Source organism: Anarhichas minor, unplaced genomic scaffold (assembly GCF_050575085.1).
Source record: "Anarhichas minor isolate MPS153535 unplaced genomic scaffold, ASM5057508v1 ptg000030l, whole genome shotgun sequence".
Classification (NCBI taxonomy): domain Eukaryota; kingdom Metazoa; phylum Chordata; class Actinopteri; order Perciformes; family Anarhichadidae; genus Anarhichas; species Anarhichas minor.
In genome coordinates this window covers 9,952,347-9,970,101 of record NW_027466476.1, presented here as the reverse complement: position 1 = coordinate 9,970,101, position 17,755 = coordinate 9,952,347, and the positions used below count along the sequence as shown (strand labels likewise).

The 17,755-nt window shown below is 39.0% G+C and overlaps 3 protein-coding genes and 1 pseudogene across 6 annotated transcripts; all 4 read left to right on the top strand.

Moving 5' to 3' along the window:
- Positions 1-3,404: 3,404 nt before the first annotated feature.
- On the top strand, positions 3,405-6,511 carry LOC142964359 (interleukin-1 beta-like). Its single transcript, XM_076104643.1, has 5 exons — positions 3,405-3,616; positions 4,016-4,261; positions 4,772-4,936; positions 5,598-5,731; positions 5,844-6,511. The coding sequence occupies exons 2-5, from the start codon at positions 4,042-4,044 to the stop codon at positions 6,087-6,089; spliced, it is 765 nt and encodes a 254-aa protein (XP_075960758.1). The 5' UTR covers positions 3,405-3,616; positions 4,016-4,041; the 3' UTR covers positions 6,090-6,511.
- Positions 6,512-7,078: 567 nt separating this feature from the next.
- On the top strand, positions 7,079-16,377 carry LOC142964360 (interleukin-1 beta-like). 4 transcript variants are annotated; one of them, XM_076104646.1, is made up of 3 exons: positions 7,079-7,160; positions 15,414-15,547; positions 15,660-16,377. In XM_076104646.1, exons 2-3 carry the CDS (start codon positions 15,425-15,427, stop codon positions 15,903-15,905), a joined length of 369 nt encoding a protein of 122 aa, XP_075960761.1. In that variant the 5' UTR covers positions 7,079-7,160; positions 15,414-15,424; the 3' UTR covers positions 15,906-16,377. The 4 variants fall into 4 exon arrangements, with proteins under 4 accessions (XP_075960761.1, XP_075960763.1, XP_075960762.1 ...); XM_076104648.1 differs by lacking the exon at positions 7,079-7,160 and adding an exon at positions 11,996-12,126; XM_076104647.1 differs by lacking the exon at positions 7,079-7,160 and adding an exon at positions 14,509-15,207.
- LOC142964358 (nuclear factor 7, brain-like) lies at positions 7,176-9,083 on the top strand. The gene has a single exon (XM_076104642.1). The coding sequence runs from the start codon at positions 7,202-7,204 to the stop codon at positions 8,624-8,626; it is 1,425 nt and encodes a 474-aa protein (XP_075960757.1). The 5' UTR covers positions 7,176-7,201; the 3' UTR covers positions 8,627-9,083.
- LOC142964357 (nuclear factor 7, brain-like) lies at positions 12,033-14,463 on the top strand (annotated as a pseudogene).
- Positions 16,378-17,755: the final 1,378 nt, after the last annotated feature.

Here is a 17,755-nt window from a genome sequence, read left to right as displayed (position 1 = left end):
AATTTTGATTTGTAATTTACAGTTTTTCTCAAGTGCAAGATGTTCTTAAACATGTTATAGTTGTATATTGTTATAATGCAGACAGTTTTAGCTTTTAAAGCTGTTACATTGTGCATATTTGTTGAGGTGGATTCTGACTTTTTCCACAGCAAAGATAACATAACTTCATTTATTTTTATAATTTCAGTAACTCCATTGTGCCATTTCGTATTTTGCTCACTTCCTTCAGTTAAATGAAAAGGATAGATGTTAATGGGATGTGAAAGTGCTGCTCCAGCACTGACAGAAACTCCATCTTTCCTTGTTTCCAAAACATTAGTCAGCAGCAGTTAAAGGAGAGTGATTCACACAGAGGAAGAGCAACAACATGTCACTGCGATTACAACACACCCAACCTATTAAATGCACGCATACGCACGCACGCACGCATACACACACACACACACACACACACACACACACACACACACACACACACACACACACACACACCTCTGCTCCAGACAAATCAAATCTTTCCACTACTTTTCGGGCTACGTTGGACTAGACAGTCCTGATCTTCCAGCTTTTGCCACAACTAGTGTTCGCTCAAAGCAGCCGAGCTGTACCCAGCATGCCGCTGGGCGGTGTATCAGTTAATAGCGGTCTCAACACAATACACATCACGTTGTACATCAACGTATCCTCATACAAAGACGTCTTACAAGAAGTTATTTTTGGTGTGTTTTCCCCTGAAAAGTCCAGCCACAAGTCTCAATACAGTCTTTTCAAAATAAATTTCCGTCTTCACAGGAAACAACTTAGTTAGGTTTAGGCAACAAAACAACTGAGTTAGGTTTAGGCAACAAAACAACTGAGTTAGGTTTAGGCAACAAAACAACTCAGTTAGGTTTAGGCAACAAAACAACTGAGTTAGGTTTAGGCAACAAAACAACTCAGTTAGGTTTAGGCAACAAAACAACTCAGTTAGGTTTAGGCAACAAAACAACTCAGTTAGGTTTAGGCAACAAAACAACTGAGTTAGGTTTAGGCAACAAAACAACTTAGTTAGGTTTAGGCAACAAAACAACTGAGTTAGGTTTAGGCAACAAAACAACTGAGTTAGGTTTAGGCAACAAAACAACTCAGTTAGGTTTAGGCAACAAAACAACTCAGTTAGGTTTAGGCAACAAAACAACTCAGTTAGGTTTAGGCAACAAAACAACTCAGTTAGGTTTAGGCAACAAAACAACTCAGTTAGGTTTAGGCAACAAAACAACTCAGTTAGGTTTAGGCAACAAAACAACTCAGTTAGGTTTAGGCAACAAAACAACTCAGTTAGGTTTAGGCAACAAAACAACTCAGTTAGGTTTAGGCAACAAAACAACTCAGTTAGGTTTAGGCAACAAAACAACTCAGTTAGGTTTAGGCAACAAAACAACTCAGTCAGGTTTAGGCAACAAAACAACTCAGTTAGGTTTAGGAAAAGATTGTCGTTTAGGTTGAAATAACTACGGAAGTGGTGTTGTACTCACTTTTCACATAGCAGTGTTTTTTAAAACTTTTAACAGTCTTTATACTTCCTAGTTTTACGTGGATCACATACGAAGTAGTAGTCGTAGTAGTAGTCGTGGTAGTAGTCGTGGTAGTAGTCGTAGTAGTAGTCGTGGTAGTAGTCGTGGTAGTAGTCGTGGTAGTAGTCGTGGTAGTAGTCGTAGTAGTAGTCGTGGTAGTAGTCGTGGTAGTAGTCGTGGTAGTAGTCGTAGTAGTAGTCGTAGTAGTCGGCCTACTATTACTGACACACTTTTAAGCATAAAAGAAAGATATTTTGCAGATATATATACTTAGTTTACTGTTTAATAACTGGGCTTCAGAGAGCACTTAGTTTATAACATAAATATAATTTAATCACAGCCCTGGCGCCTCCAGACAGTGTGAATTCCATCAGGTTGAATTCAGACTGGATGACGCAGCTTCCTCCTGTACCACAGCTCAACAGGGAAGTGAAGAAATATGAGATTCAGCCGCTGTTATGCAAGTCTAAACAACGAGCAAATCTTCTACTGCTGGTGGAATTTTTGTTCACATCAAAAGAACCGCAAAACCCCAAAGGACCTGCTCAAAGACGTGAGACGATTATGTCATATTAGATCAGAAGGTTCAGCATTTCATATGCAAACTGTGACAGAAGGCTATGTGTACTTTTTTAGTACTTCTCCAAAATGAAACAACTTTTACCCAGTTGTGACTAATGGAAATGTATCTTCAATCATTGCAATATTTATTATTATTATTATTATTATTATTATCATTATTATAGTCATTACAGTTTAAATACAGGGTCAGTACAGTGGTGGCTTATGCCAGACTTAAACTTTTATTGATTTTTCATCAACTTTTAACATTATATAGTTATGTTTTTTAATATGAATCTGATGTTTCGTTTATTATGGTTGGTATAGTATATGAAAGTAAACTCTGTTTACTCTAAAGGGCAGCACTTTTTTTGGAAATACTCCTAGCTTTGCACAAAGGGTGAAAGCAGTGGAAGAAAACTTGCCAGGATCTGTCCGAAAGTTACCAAAATCCACCGACCAGCAACTCTAAGCTCATTAATTAACTCATTAGTTTAATGTTTACAAAAAAGGGTAAAAACGCCAATTTGCTGTTTTACAAGGGCCATAATTAGGCCTAACTCCTCCTATAAAAAGGCAAATTGCTGTTTTTACACTTTGATTTTTGTGCGGATTAAACAAACGAGATACGCCGTGTTAATTAGTGAGCTTCAGAGGTGGATTTCTTTAAGCCTGCTCTCTTAAAAATTACGCATTTTCTCCAGGATTACGTTTTTGACACATCACAAATACGTTTCTAATCACATCTAACCACATAAATCCATGTACAGAGGAAGATGTGGTGGATGAATGGCTCAGACACCCATGAAAGTTAAACCCGTTGTTCACATCCCGTATGACACCAAGAGTCAACATCATGATCTCTCACAAAACCTAACAAAGTACTTTTGGTTTGCCGAAATGTACAATGCTGACATTATCTTAACCTCAGGTTGGCGCCATGCTCGCTGTTTCCCCTTTTTCCAGTCGTTGTGCTAAGCTAAGCTAACCCTCTACTGGTTTTAGCATTAGCTTCATATATAACTAGCTACCATTTAGATTTGAGAGTGGATTCAATCATCTCATCTAACTCTCCACCTCAAAGAGAACACGCTTATTTCCTAAAATGTCCTGAAACTTTTGCTGTAAATCGTCTACACTGATGATTACCAAAACAACTATCTAATAACGCTATCTGTATTTTACGAAGAATGTATCTCATACTGTATGTATTGCAACGTTTTTTTTCTTGATTCCAACATACGTGTGTCACAATCACACAGTACACCTGAGCCGTGTGTGTACGGCAGCAGTGTGTAAGTACAGTATTTCATCACAGTGAGCGCAGCAAGACAAGACCATCCCACTTCCTGTCTGAGAGGGAAAATTCCCTCGACAGCTCTGGTGAGTGTATAAAAACCCTTGAGGTCGGCACAGAAAGGCAGAACAACACTGACACCAGGACAACTGCTGGATCTTAACCAGACACACTACAACAACTTCTATTCTACTGACTTTAACAGGTAAAGTGACTCTTTTTACTTCTCTGACTTTGATAGGATAAGTGGTTTATCTAACATAATCTGCTGCCTATTGTGTCATTAATAAACTAGAAACTACAAGATGTATTATGTTTCTGTCAGATGAAAATCTTTGAACTGCATCTATGAAATGCCGTCCTCTGCAGAGTGTATAAGTGCCTTATTGTCAAGTGTTGATACAGTAGTGAATCAATCACTGCAGCAGCACACACAGATGTACAGCAGCTTTTAGAACTGAGAGTAAAACAGTGAACTATTTTATGTCAGAGTATTGAATACAAAATTTAGAAACAATGAGGGAATAAATAGCAAAAATGTACCTGAAAATGCTGCTGCATTTGCCTAAATGTTTTGTGACACTGTACATTTATCTTCCTGCAGATTTTCCTTGCTTCAGAAAACAAAAGATGGAATCCGAGATGAAATGCAACGTGAGCGAGATGTGGAGCCCCAAGATGCCCGAAGGACTGGACTTTGAGATTTCCCATCACCCACTGACAATGACGCACGTGGTCAACCTCATCGTCGCCATGGAGAGGTTTAAGGGCAGCAGCTCAGAATCCCTGATGAGCAGCGAATTCAGAGACGAGGACCTGCTCAACATCATGCTGGATGGCATCATGGAAGGTAAGCACACGGAGGAGACTTTATTCCAACAATTTCACATTAACAAAAGGGACTTTCTGTGCTGGTTTCTCTGTTAGCACAGAGTTTAAACTCTGTTACCAACACTTACAAGTTCCTGAAAAGATAAATAAATCTATGTATGTAAAAACAGAAATGCTGCCAGTCCTCTACCATCAACAGTTTACATGATCTTGTTGGCCTTCACTTACTTGTTTATCACAGATCCATCCACACTTTCCTTCATTTATTGCTTTGTTTGACTGACGTCTCCTTTACTTTTCTTGCACTTAATCTACGCTGAGTCAGAAATCCCCTCAATGAACTGTGTATCTGCAATGAAGTTGTTGATAATCTGCAGTAAATTACCCAGAGACGGGCTCAGATTTCTGACCCATTTGTGCAGAAAGAGACTAAATCTATGGATGTTATTTTACAATTCCTGCTGCTTCCTAAAGAGAGAAGACGAGAAATCACAACATCACTAATCAGGTGTGCCTCTTTCTCCCTCAGAGGAAATTGTGTTTGAGCGTGGTTCAGCTCCACAACTTCAGGTCAGCTGGACGGGCGAGGAGCAGTACAGCATGTACGACGAAGAGAAGAGGAGCTTAGTTCAGGTCCAGAACAGCATGGAGCTCCACGCAGTGATGCTGCAGGGAGGCGCTGAGCCCAAAAAAGGTGATTACGTGTGACAGTTAGATCTGACGGTTAGAAAATCATTCATAAACAAAGTTAATGTTAGATATTTAAACTCAGGGATGACAGATTTCTTATAGTTCATGATATTGATATTCAAACTGAAGCTGTTAAAAGGTGATATTTTATTTTTATAATAACTTTATTACCTTTAAAAACAGAGTGCAGACAAAGCAAAGCAATACAACAACAGAAAGAGGCCCAACAAAAGCAAGACAAAATAAGTAACTGATAAAACAGAACAATAGATTAAACAATAAAACCAACCGACATGAGATAACATAAGAGTATAAAGTACAATGTTTCCCTTTTAAATGTAGTGGAATAGAAGTATAAAGTAGCAGCACCACTGGTGTAACTGATGAATCAAGTGAACAAATCTCAAATATATATATATATATATATATATATATATATATATATATATATATATATATATATATATATATATATATATATATATATATATATATATATACTGTATATATATCATAACTACCTCCAAGTCAAAGCAGTTTGATGCCTTTTTCCTGTTGTACAAATGCTAATGTACCTTTAGTAAACTGCACTTAAAGTAGCACCATGACAGACAGTCTTTCAGTTTTCAATAAAAGCGAACCTCTACCCTCTCTTCTCTCCTCAGTTCTCCTGAACATGTCCACATACTTGCACCCTGCACCCAGCGTCGAGGGCAGAACGGTGGCTCTGGGCATCAAGGGCACAAATCTCTACCTGAGTTGCCGCAAAGATGGTGCCGAGCCAACTCTGCATCTGGAGGTAAAGCTCGTGACTCGATACACGATTCTCACCACACACTTTGTAGTGCTATGAAAGGGTGATGCAGTGACCCTTTACGCAGACCCTGACCTTTACCTTTTCACACCCTCAGGCGGTGGAGAACAAGAGTCTGTTGAGCGGATTGGGCACGAGCATCAGCATGGACAGCGACCTGGTGAGATTCCTCTTCTACAGACAGGACACCGGGGTGAACATCAGCACCCTCATGTCCGTCGCCTACCAGAACTGGTACATCAGCACGGCGCAGCAGGACAACAAGCCGCTGGCAATGTGCCTGGAGTCCGCCACGCGCTCCCGAATCTTCAGCATCCGAGAGGAGGTTGAACGTCAGAGTTAAAAACCTGCCAAAGACGCCCAAAGTGGAATGTGGATCTGCATCTGGGGGTCAAGTTTGACCCTCTGAAGAATACATTATTTTGGGGGTATTGAACAGAGCGTAATAATGTACTGCACTTCAGCTATTTTGATTCAGAAAAGCAACAAAGACACGATACGGTTGTCTGGTAAAAGGTTGCGAGTATTCCAGTGCTTCTATTTACTGTATGTACCAAGTACAGAAAGTGAAATGCTTCGTGTATTGACTTAAGTCAAGTTTCACCAGAAGATGGCATCATTGTGCTTCTCTGGTGAACACCCTGTGTATTTATTGTGCTGAATGACATGACACACTGTTGATGCTTTTATCTATTCATGTATTTATCTATTTATGCAACATGTTAATATACATGTAGATATTTATTTGGAAATCTGCGTACTAACAAGTATTTAAATGATGTGCAGTGAAATATTGAATAAAGCCTTGTAACTTATTTGGATTTGTGTCTTATATTTGTTCACTGAAATGATAAGGGACTTCACCATAAACATCAGCTGTCGCCCATTTTCTAGAGACAGTTATTGTGATCAGATTATGAGCTGCAGTTCTGTCCTCCATCTAATATTTCTACAGAACACAGAGACCCAGTAACCAACCAGTGTTACCATGTTCCTATGGCTGAATACTATTAGTACACTTCTGAGGTACTTTTACTTTACTTGAGTATTTTCACAACATGATACTTTATACTTCTATGCATGTCACTTTCTGTCTCTGGCGACAGGGTTCATTCTAAAGTCTGGATATTATAGTTAATCGAGTGTGATCTTTATTTAGTCCACCTGGATGAAATGAACACAGTCATGAAGAGATTTTTGCACAACATGTTTCCTGTTACACCATCTGCTGGTGACTAAAGGACATAACAGCATTTCCTCCTAATAACTACACCTGTCACACAGGTTTGTGGAACAGAAAGAAGATTTTAACATTGTTGAACAGAGCTGAGACGCCATTACAGGGTGTGAGATCTCTGCTGGAAAACACACGTTTGGAGTATTTGAACCAGTGAAGAGACGGAACAGTAACTTGGTGAGTCTCGTTGTTGAAAGATGATTTAGATACCAAGACAAATGGCTGAGAAGATAGTTCTTGTTGAAAGTCTCCTGAACTGCCATGTTTGTTCAGAGACGTTCAGAGATCCTGTGTCTCTGAGCTGCAACCACAGCTTCTGTTCAAGCTGCCTGCAACTATTCTGGAAACAAGCTAAAAACAAAAACTGTCCCATTTGTAAAAGAAAATCCTCAAATGACAATCCTGGGGTGAACTTTCCACTGAAGGAACTGTCTGACTCGTTTGCTGAGAGACAGAAAACTGGATCACCTGAGACAGAAAAAGGAGAGAAGAAGGTGGAGGTGGTGTGTAAACATGGAGAAGAGACTAAACTGTTCTGTGAGGATGAAGAGAGAGTTGTGTGTCCTGTCTGTGAGTTTTCTCTCCACCAGAGTCACAAGGTGGTTCCTATAGAACAAGCAGTCAGTGACCTGAAGGACCAGATGAGATCTGACTTAGAGTCTCTGCAGGACAAGAGGGACAAACACAAACAAGTGGAGGAAACATACAATGAAATGATTCAACACTCCAAGAAGCAGCTGTTGTCCACAGAGAGGCAGATCAGAGCAGAGTTCAACAAGCTCCACCAGGTCCTGAAAGAGAAAGAGGAGTCCAGACTGGCAGCTCTGAGGGAGGAAGGGGAGCAGAAGGGGAAGACTATCAGCAGAGAGATGAAGATGATTCAGGAGCAGATCTCCTCTCTGTCAGACAGCATCTCTGCTGTTGAAGAAGACCTGCAGAAACACAACGTGTCATTCCTCAGCAGTTATAAACCCACTCAGACCAGAGCCAGAGTCCAGAGCTCACTGTCAGATCCACAGCTGGTCTCAGGAGCGCTGATAGATGTGGCCAAACACCTGGGCAACCTGTCCTTCAGAGACAGGGAGAAGATGAAGGACAAGGTCCACTTCAGTCCTGTCATTCTGGACCCAAAGACTGCACACCGCTGTCTCTATCTGTCTGATGATCTGACCAGTGTGAGACATGGAGACACAAACCAGAAGCTTCCTAACAATCCAGAGAGATTCACTAATTATACCATTGTTCTGGGCTCTGAGGGCTTCAGCTCAGGGAAACACAGCTGGGAGGTGGAGGTGGGAGACCATCCTCACTGGGTTGTAGGTTTGGCTAAAGAGTCAGTTGACAGGAAGGGAAAGCGATTTGCTTCACCAGAATATGGACTCTGGTGTTTATATCATGACAGTGGAAAATACACTAATGGAGCTGGTAAGACTGTCAGAGTGAAGAAGAGTCTCCAGAGGATCAGAGTCCAGCTGGACTATGACATGGGGGACGTGTCCTTCTACGACCCTGAAGACATGACTCACTTCTACACTCACAGAGACACTTTCACTGAGAAACTCTTCCCATATTTCAGTATTGGAAAGTCTGGTGATGCTAAAACTGCTGATATCAAAATCTATCAAACTGATATTTCTCTGTGATGTTCAGACATGTTAGTGTTTGTTCAGACTTTACTCTGACTTCACTGTGAGTCAACATCTCATTGATAGAATCAATACAATCAACAGTTATGACTCATCAGAATCAAACTGTATTACATCATCAGATCATCAACTTTCACACAAAAACAAATCATTTTTCAACTATAACTAAATCATCATCTTGTGTTTAATCAGAACACAATCTAACATTTAGTGAATCCACTAAACCAAACACTTTGTTTCCAGTTGTGTGTTTCTTTAACTTTGATCTTCATCAGACATCAGTTTTAGTTTATTAGATTTCTGGATCTTCTGTTGAGTTATTTCAGCTTTGATGTTATAATTTCAGTGTTTTACACTTTACACTCAGAGTCTCAGAGGTTCAGTGAATCAAAACACATTCTGACTCTGATTGATTATCTTTTATGATTGAAATTGTTTTTCTTAACTGTCTCTACTGTCGTTAACTACTCAACACATAAATGATTGTTTTAATCTGAAATTCATTTTTGGATATACATTAAGAAATTAAGTTTTAAGGATCTGTTGTTGAGCAGAAATGCACCAAAAATCAATCCACAAGAATATGTTTTAACTGCATCACATCATCGTATAAAAAAGCTGTTAAGTATTCTGGTTATCAGCATCTTGTTTTATGAATTTTTTTTAATCTTCTGATGTTTTTTTAGTTTGGGATAACTTGTTTTATTCTGTGTAAAGAACTGTTTTAAATGTGTTTTATTTTAAGATAAGATCAAACTTCATTCATTCTGAGGGAAATTGCTGAGCAGCATTTGTAATACAAAGTGGGAAGAGTGTAAATATACAGAGTTCATATATAAAGTCTAAGACAACAATAACAATCGGGTGTAAATACATAAAATATATACATTCTGACTCTGATTGATTATCTTTAAAATGTTTTTTCTTAACTGTTTTACTGTCCCAACTGAATAATGCAAAATGTTTTCTATTTTGTTTATTGTTTTCATGCAACTTACTGTAAAATAATCAGTCTTTTAATGTGAAATTCATGAATGTAGAAATTAAGGATTTAAGAATCTGTTGTTGAGCAAAAATGTGTTGAAGAGGGAAACTAAGATGAATCTGCAAACTGTATGACATCATTGGTACAAAAAACTTAGAAGCAATTCATTATTCTGGTTGTAAGTATCTTGTTTTCTATATTTTTTTATATTCTGTTGAATTATTTTAGTTTTGAATATTTTTTTTATTCTTTGGAAACAACTGTTTTAATTGTGTTTTATGTTAAAAGATAAAACTTTATTCATTCTGAGGGAAATTGCTGTGCAGCACTTGCAAAACAAAGTGGGAATAGTGTAAATATAAAGTCCAAGAATCCAAAATATATACAATTACAAAACCAGGTGAACAGTATGGATCATAATAATATAAATGGGTTTTGATTCAGTCTGTAATTCTTTCAAAGCTTCTTCATTCTGTTGATGAGGATTTTTGTAGTTTTTACATGATCAGTAACATGAACGATGAATTAAAATGTTTGTGATCAACATAAAGGAACTTTAGTTTAAAACGTCTTATTTCATTGAATCAACTATATCTTTATAAATGTACATCAGATGGATGCTGCTTCATGACGTGTAATTAAATCACCAACAGGTTTTATTCACAATGTTCTGTATGAAGTTGTTTCAAGTTTCTTTACAAACATCTGTGAAATATTCATGTGACAAATTACAAAGAATACAAATAATAAAAAACAATTAATCAACCAGATCATAACAAAAGACAATATTTAATCTAAAAACGTTAAATCTACATTTTTTATTATCAAATCAACAGATTCCTCAGTGAAACTCTTTCAACGTCAACATTCATGGACAGTCCAGCTGAATGAAGTCAGATCTTCTTTTGTAAAGTCACGTGACTAATGAAGCGACTGTACTGTATTTATGCACCATTTTAATATACATGTAGATATTTATTTGGAAATCTGCGTACTAACAAGTATTTAATGTGCAGTGAAATATAGAATAAAGCCTTGTAACTTATTTGGATTTGTGTCTTATATTTGTTCACTGAAATGATAAGGGACTTCACCATAAACATCAGCTGTCGCCCATTTTCTAGAGACAGTTATTGTGATCAGATTATGAGCTGCAGTTCTGTCCTCCATCTAATATTTCCACAGAACACAGAGACCCAGTAACCAACCAGTGTTACCATGTTCCTATGGCTGAATACTATTAGTACACTTCTGAGGTACTTTTACTTTACTTGAGTATTTTCATGACATGATACTTTATACTTCTACTCCATGCACATTTCACCACTTATGACTCCACTACATTCATTTGACAGCTGTACTCACGAGTGGGATTGAAGATACATTTCTGAACATTATATTGAATAAAGAATAATTTACAATAGTCTGACATTCTAAAAGAGTCCTCTGACTTTAGAGTTTTCTAATACTATTATGGTCTTTATGGTCTATCAGGGTTTTTTATTTGATAGTCTATTTCCTATTTTATTTTGAAGTTCACTCGTCATGTGTCATGTTTAGTTCTACTTCCTGTTTTTGTGAGTTTGTCCACCTCTTTAGAGTGACCTGTCCTGATCAGTGTCACCTGTCATTATTGTTGAGTATTTTTAAACAGAGAGACGACTTTTATTTCTGTAAACAACCTAAATACTTGTCACAGATTTTTCCCTCATTTAAAGCTCATGCATTGTTGGAGTATATGTATTTATCATTGTATACTTTAGGACTTGTCAGTGGTGGAGAGTAACAAGTACATGAACTCAAGTACTGTCCTTATACAATTTTGACTTTACTTGAGGAGTTCCATTTTTGACTGTACTTTATACTTCTATACTTTACTACAATTCAGAGGCAAATATTATAATTTTATATTTTATTTTATAACTTTCATCTGAATCTAAAAAGTAACTAATGACATGAAATATGATCAACAAATACAATTGGATGTATTTTTTATGGAGTCCATGTAAACATGTGAGGAATAAAGAATTGTGCAACTTGTTTATTAGCACAACATGTTTCCTGTTACAGCGGCTAAAAAATAAATTATGTAGTAAAACTGGTTTAGTGTCAGTGAGTCTGTTGAAGTGTTCAGTCCTCAACACAACAATCTTCTCTTTGTTTGTGGTGTTTTATGATCAGTTATGTTCTTTATTTAGTGAAACGATAAAAAGGAGACTTTAGTTTTGGATTTAACTTTGAAACAACAAATGTTTTTGTAAGGATTTTGTATTTTTCTTAATCAAGAGGAAAATATTTACCTCAGAAAGACATCATGACACCATCTGCTGGTGACTAAAGGACATAACAGCATTTCCTCCTAATAACTCACACTGTGACGGAGAAAAGTGAAATGAAAACAGATTTTAACATTGTTGAACAGAGCTGAGACGCCATTACAGGGTGTGAGATCTCTGCTGGAAAACACACGTTTGGAATATTTGAACCAGTGAAGAGATGGAACAGTAACTTGGTGAGTCTTGTTGTTGAAAGATGATTTAGATACCAAGACAAATGGCTGAGAAGATAGTTCTTGTTGAAAGTCTCCTGAACTGCCATGTTTGTTCAGAGACGTTCAGAGATCCTGTGTCTCTGAGCTGCAACCACAGCTTCTGTTCAAGCTGCCTGCAACTATTCTGGAAACAAGCTGAAAACAAAAACTGTCCCATTTGTAAAAGAAAATCCTCAAAAGAACATTCGGGTGAACTTTCCACTGAAGGAACTGGCTGACTCCTTTGCTGAGAGACAGAAAACTGGATCATCTGAGACAGAAAAAGGAGAGAAGAAGGTGGAGGTGGTGTGTAGTAAACATGGAGAAGAGACTCAACTGTTCTGTGAGGATGAAGAGAGAGTTGTGTGTCCTGTCTGTGAGTTTTCTCTCCACCAGAGTCACAAGGTGGTTCCTATAGAACAAGCAGTCAGTGACCTGAAGGACCAGCTGAGATCTGACTTAGAGTCTCTGCAGGACAAGAGGCACAAACACAAACAAGTGGAGGAAACATACAATGAAATGATTCAACACTCCAAGAAGCAGCTGTTGTCCACAGAGAGGCAGATCAGAGCAGAGTTCAACAAGCTCCACCAGTTCCTGAAAGAGGAAGAGGAGTCCAGACTGGCAGCTCTGAGGGAGGAAGAGGAGCAGAAGGGGAAGACTATCAGCAGAGAGATGAAGATGATTCAGGAGCAGATCTCCTCTCTGTCAGACAGCATCTCTGCTGTTGAAGAAGACCTGCAGAAACACAACGTGTCATTCCTCAGCAGTTATAAAGCCACTCAGACCAGAGCCAGAGTCCAGAGCTCACTGTCAGATCCACAGCTGGTCTCAGGAGCGCTGATAGATGTGGCCAAACACCTGGGCAACCTGTCCTTCAGAGTCTGGGAGAAGATGAAGGACAAGGTCCACTTCAGTCCTGTCATTCTGGACCCAAACACTGCAAACCCCATTCTCTATCTGTCTGATGATCTGACCAGTGTGAGACATGGAGACACAAACCAGAAGCTTCCTGACAATCCAGAGAGAAACACTTATTATCCCAATGTTCTGGGCTCTGAGGGCTTCAGCTCAGGGAAACACAGCTGGGAGGTGGAGGTGGGAGACCATCCTGAGTGGAATGTAGGTTTGGCTAAAGAGTCCATTGACAGGAAGGGAGAGATACTTGTTTCACCAAATGATGGAGTCTGGTGTTTAGTTCATGACAGTGGAAAATACACTGATGGATCTGGTCAGACTGTCAGAGTGAAGAAGAGTCTCCAGAGGATCAGAGTCCAGCTGGACTATGACATGGGGGACGTGTCCTTCTACGACCCTGAAGACATGACTCACATCTGCACTCTCAGAGACACTTTCACTGAGAAACTCTTCCCATATTTCAGTGTTGGAAAGTCTGGTGATGCTAAAACTGCTGATATCAAAATGTGTCAAACTGATATTTCTCTGTGATGTTCAGACATGTTAGTGTTTGTTCAGACTTTACTCTGACTTCACTGTGAGTCAACATCTCATTGATAGAATCAATACAATCAACAGTTATGACTCATCAGAATCAAACTGTATTACATCATCAGATCATCAACTTTCACACAAAAACAAATCATTTTTCAACTATAACTAAATCATCATCTTGTGTTTAATCAGAACACAATCTAACATTTAGTGAATCCACTAAACCAAACACTTTGTTTCCAGTTGTGTGTTTCTTTAACTTTGATCTTCATCAGACTTCAGTTTTAGTTTATTAGATTTCTGGATCTTCTGTTGAGTTATTTCAGCTTTGATGTTATAATTTCAGTGTTTTACACTTTACACTCAGAGTCTCAGAGGTTCAGTGAATCAAAACACATTCTGACTCTGATTGATTATCTTTTATGATTGAAATTGTTTTTAACTGTCTCTACTGTCCCAAATGAATAATGCAAAATGTATTTATCTTTGTTTTTTGTTTTCATGCTACTTACTCAAAAAACACATAAATGATTGTTTTAATCTGAAATTCATTTTTGGATATACATTAAGAAATTAAGTTTTAAGGTTCTGTTGTTGAGCAGAAATGCACCAAAAATCATTCCACAAGAATATGTTTTAACTGCATCACATCATCGTATGAAGTATTCTGGTTATCAGCATCTTGTTTTATGAAATTTTTTTGTCAACATTCATGGACAGTCCAGCTGAACGAAGTCAGATCTTCTTTTGTAAAGTCACGTGACTAATGAAGCGACTGCACACAAAGAAAGCTGAATGGAGCTCATACCTCCCTGATGAAGGCTCAGTAGCTGTAAACATGTGAGCAATAAAGAGTTGTGCAACTTGTTTCATGTTGATGGAGTTGTATTGCTTCTCTCCATGGTCTGTACCTCACTGTGTGTGTGTTCTCAACATTAGAAACAGTCAGAAATCACATTTAAAAAGATGGTTCAACTTTACCCTCCTACAACTTCACTGCTTCATCATCAACTCTAAGAAAGGAAGTTTAAACAAATAATACTTTACAACAATCTCCTCGAGGAACGACTCGCTTTTAGACTTTGTGTTTGTTAAAAACTCAAAGAAGCAGAATGATTGTGGTTGTTGATCATCTTTGTAATGTGAAGTTGTAACAGTGCGTTGATGCTCACGTCTGTTATAGACAGCCTCACTGAAGAGAGGGAGCACTGAGGGTTGTATACACACAACACACTGTTTAAGAAATGCTTTCACTGTTACATTTCATTCATTCTGTCACCTACTGAATGCACTTCTCAGGGACAACACGCTCACATGTGCTCAATGTCATCAACATTATAGAATGTGCAGCATGTGTACAGGATGTGATGGCACGGACACATTTTACTTCCTGTAAACGTCACAAGATGGAGACAAAGTCCATGTTGTTCTTTGCTGCACAGGTTGATCAATAGCAGCACCTCTTAGCACTTTCTGATGGATTCTTCTTTTCACACAGATCCTTCACAGAAACCTCGTTGTGTTTGTCTGACGTCCTGTTTGTCCAGAGTAGCTCACACATCCAGAGTGGAATAGAAGTATAAAGTAGCAGCACCACTGGTGTAACTGATGGTATTGGATGCTTTTAAAAAAAATCTCAAATATAAACGTATATATATATATATCATAACTACCTCCAAGTCAAAGCAGTTTGATGCCTTTTACCTGTTGTACAAATGCTAATGTACCTTTAGTAAACTGCACTTAAAGTAGCACCATGACAGACAGTCTTTCAGTTTTCAATAAAAGCGAACCTCTACCCTCTCTTCTCTCCTCAGTTCTCCTGAACATGTCCACATACTTGCACCCTGCACCCAGCGTCGAGGGCAGAACGGTGGCTCTGGGCATCAAGGGCACAAATCTCTACCTGAGTTGCCGCAAAGATGGTGCCGAGCCAACTCTGCATCTGGAGGTAAAGCTCGTGACTCGTCACGCGATTCTCACCACACACTTTGTAGTGCTATGAAAGGGTGATGCAGTGACCCTTTACGCAGACCCTGACCTTTACCTTTTCACACCCTCAGGCGGTGGAGAACAAGAGTCTGTTGAGCAGATTGGGCACGAGCATCAGCATGGACAGCGACCTGGTGAGATTCCTCTTCTACAGACAGGACACCGGGGTGAACATCAGCACCCTCATGTCCGTCGCCTACCAGAACTGGTACATCAGCACGGCGCAGCAGGACAACAAGCCGCTGGCAATGTGCCTGGAGTCCGCCACGCGCTCCCGAATCTTCAGCATCCGAGAGGAGGTTGAACGTCAGAGTTAAAAACCTGCCAAAGACGCCCAAAGTGGAATGTGGATCTGCATCTGGGGGTCAAGTTTGACCCTCTGAAGAAGACATTATTTTGGGGGTATTGAACAGAGCGTAATAATATACTGCACTTCAGCTATTTTGATTCAGAAAAGCAACAAAGACACGATACGGTTGTCTGGTAAAAGGTTGCGAGTATTCCAGTGCTTCTATTTACTGTATGTACCAAGTACAGAAAGTGAAATGCTTCGTGTATTGACTTAAGTCACGTTTCACCAGAAGATGGCATCATTGTGCTTCTCTGGTGAACACCCTGTGTATTTATTGTGCTGAATGACATGACACACTGTTGATGCTTTTATCTATTCATGTATTTATCTATTTATGCAACATGTTAATATACATGTAGATATTTATTTGGAAATCTGCGTACTAACAAGTATTTAAATGATGTGCAGTGAAATATAGAATAAAGCCTTGTAACTTATTTGGATTTGTGTCTTATATTTGTTCACTGAAATGATAAGGGACTTCACCATAAACATCAGCTGTCGCCCATTTTCTAGAGACAGTTATTGTGATCAGATTATGAGCTGCAGTTCTGTCCTCCATCTAATATTTCTACAGAACACAGAGACCCAGTAACCAACCAGTGTTACCATGTTCCTATGGCTGAATACTATTAGTACACTTCTGAGGTACTTTTACTTTACTTGAGTATTTTCATTCTAAAAGAGTCCTCTGACTTTTGATACTTTGAAGCAGAGTTTTCTGATAATATTATGGTCTTTATGGTCTATCAGGGTTTTTTTTGATAGTGTATTTCCTTTTTTATTTTGAAGTTCCCTCGTCATATGTCATGTTTAGTTTTACTTCTGTTTTTGACCCCGCCACATTAACATGTTTATAATGCAGATCAGTCACGTCATCACGAGCGACATTAACAACAGTGTGATCACATGAATGGAGTGCTGTTGGATCCAGGACGTCTCGTAGGAGTCGTCCTTTAAGTGAGCGGCTCCCTTTGTGTCTCATGACAAACTGGATCCAGAACATGGCTCGGTCCAGAGGCTTCATGGTCTGGTCTCTGTGCAGCCTGGAGAGCTCCTGCACGTTCTCCCTGCAGGACGGCTCCTAAAGCACCTCCTTCACCTTCTCCAGGAAGTTGTCTTTGTTCAATGAGCCAATGTCCAGCACTCTGGTAACGCCCCTCGCTCTCCTACAATGTAGTTGAAAGTATAATTTTCCACACACATTCATATGTTTAAAAGGTGCTGGGATGTAAATCAACTTTAATGGTTACTTCTCCAAGCATCATTATGACCTCATTAGCTCTGAAAAGAAATTATGAAATTAGATTATATATTACAGTATTATGATCTGAAACAAGTCTGATAAACCCTTCAGTAGGAACAGATTCAGTTTTTAGTCTTCAGTATTGTGACACTGACGACCCTCCTCCTCCTCCACACACTAGGTGTCCCTGTTGTGTTTGATTATCTGTTGCAGGTGCTGATTGGAGGGTCTTCAGATGAGGCTCACCTGAGCCGGTGTGGCTCTGCCTTTAATACGTCTTCATTTGGCAGCCTGGCTCTCTGGGAGAAGAGATCCTGTCCGCCAGCAGCATCACACTGTTCTTTGAGTTTATATTCTGTTTATCGTGATACACTGACACACGCATCCATACATGCACTTCAGAACTGACAACTGATACCTTTTGCATTTGTTTGATTTGTAAGTAAGTTAACATAATGTTTTTCTCTGCAGCCAGCTCGCTTGTCTCCCTTTTTTGTCTCATCTTTGAGCTGGGCTGTGACAGTATTTACAGAAGTTTTGAGATTGAAGCTGAAGTCAAAAAGACACAT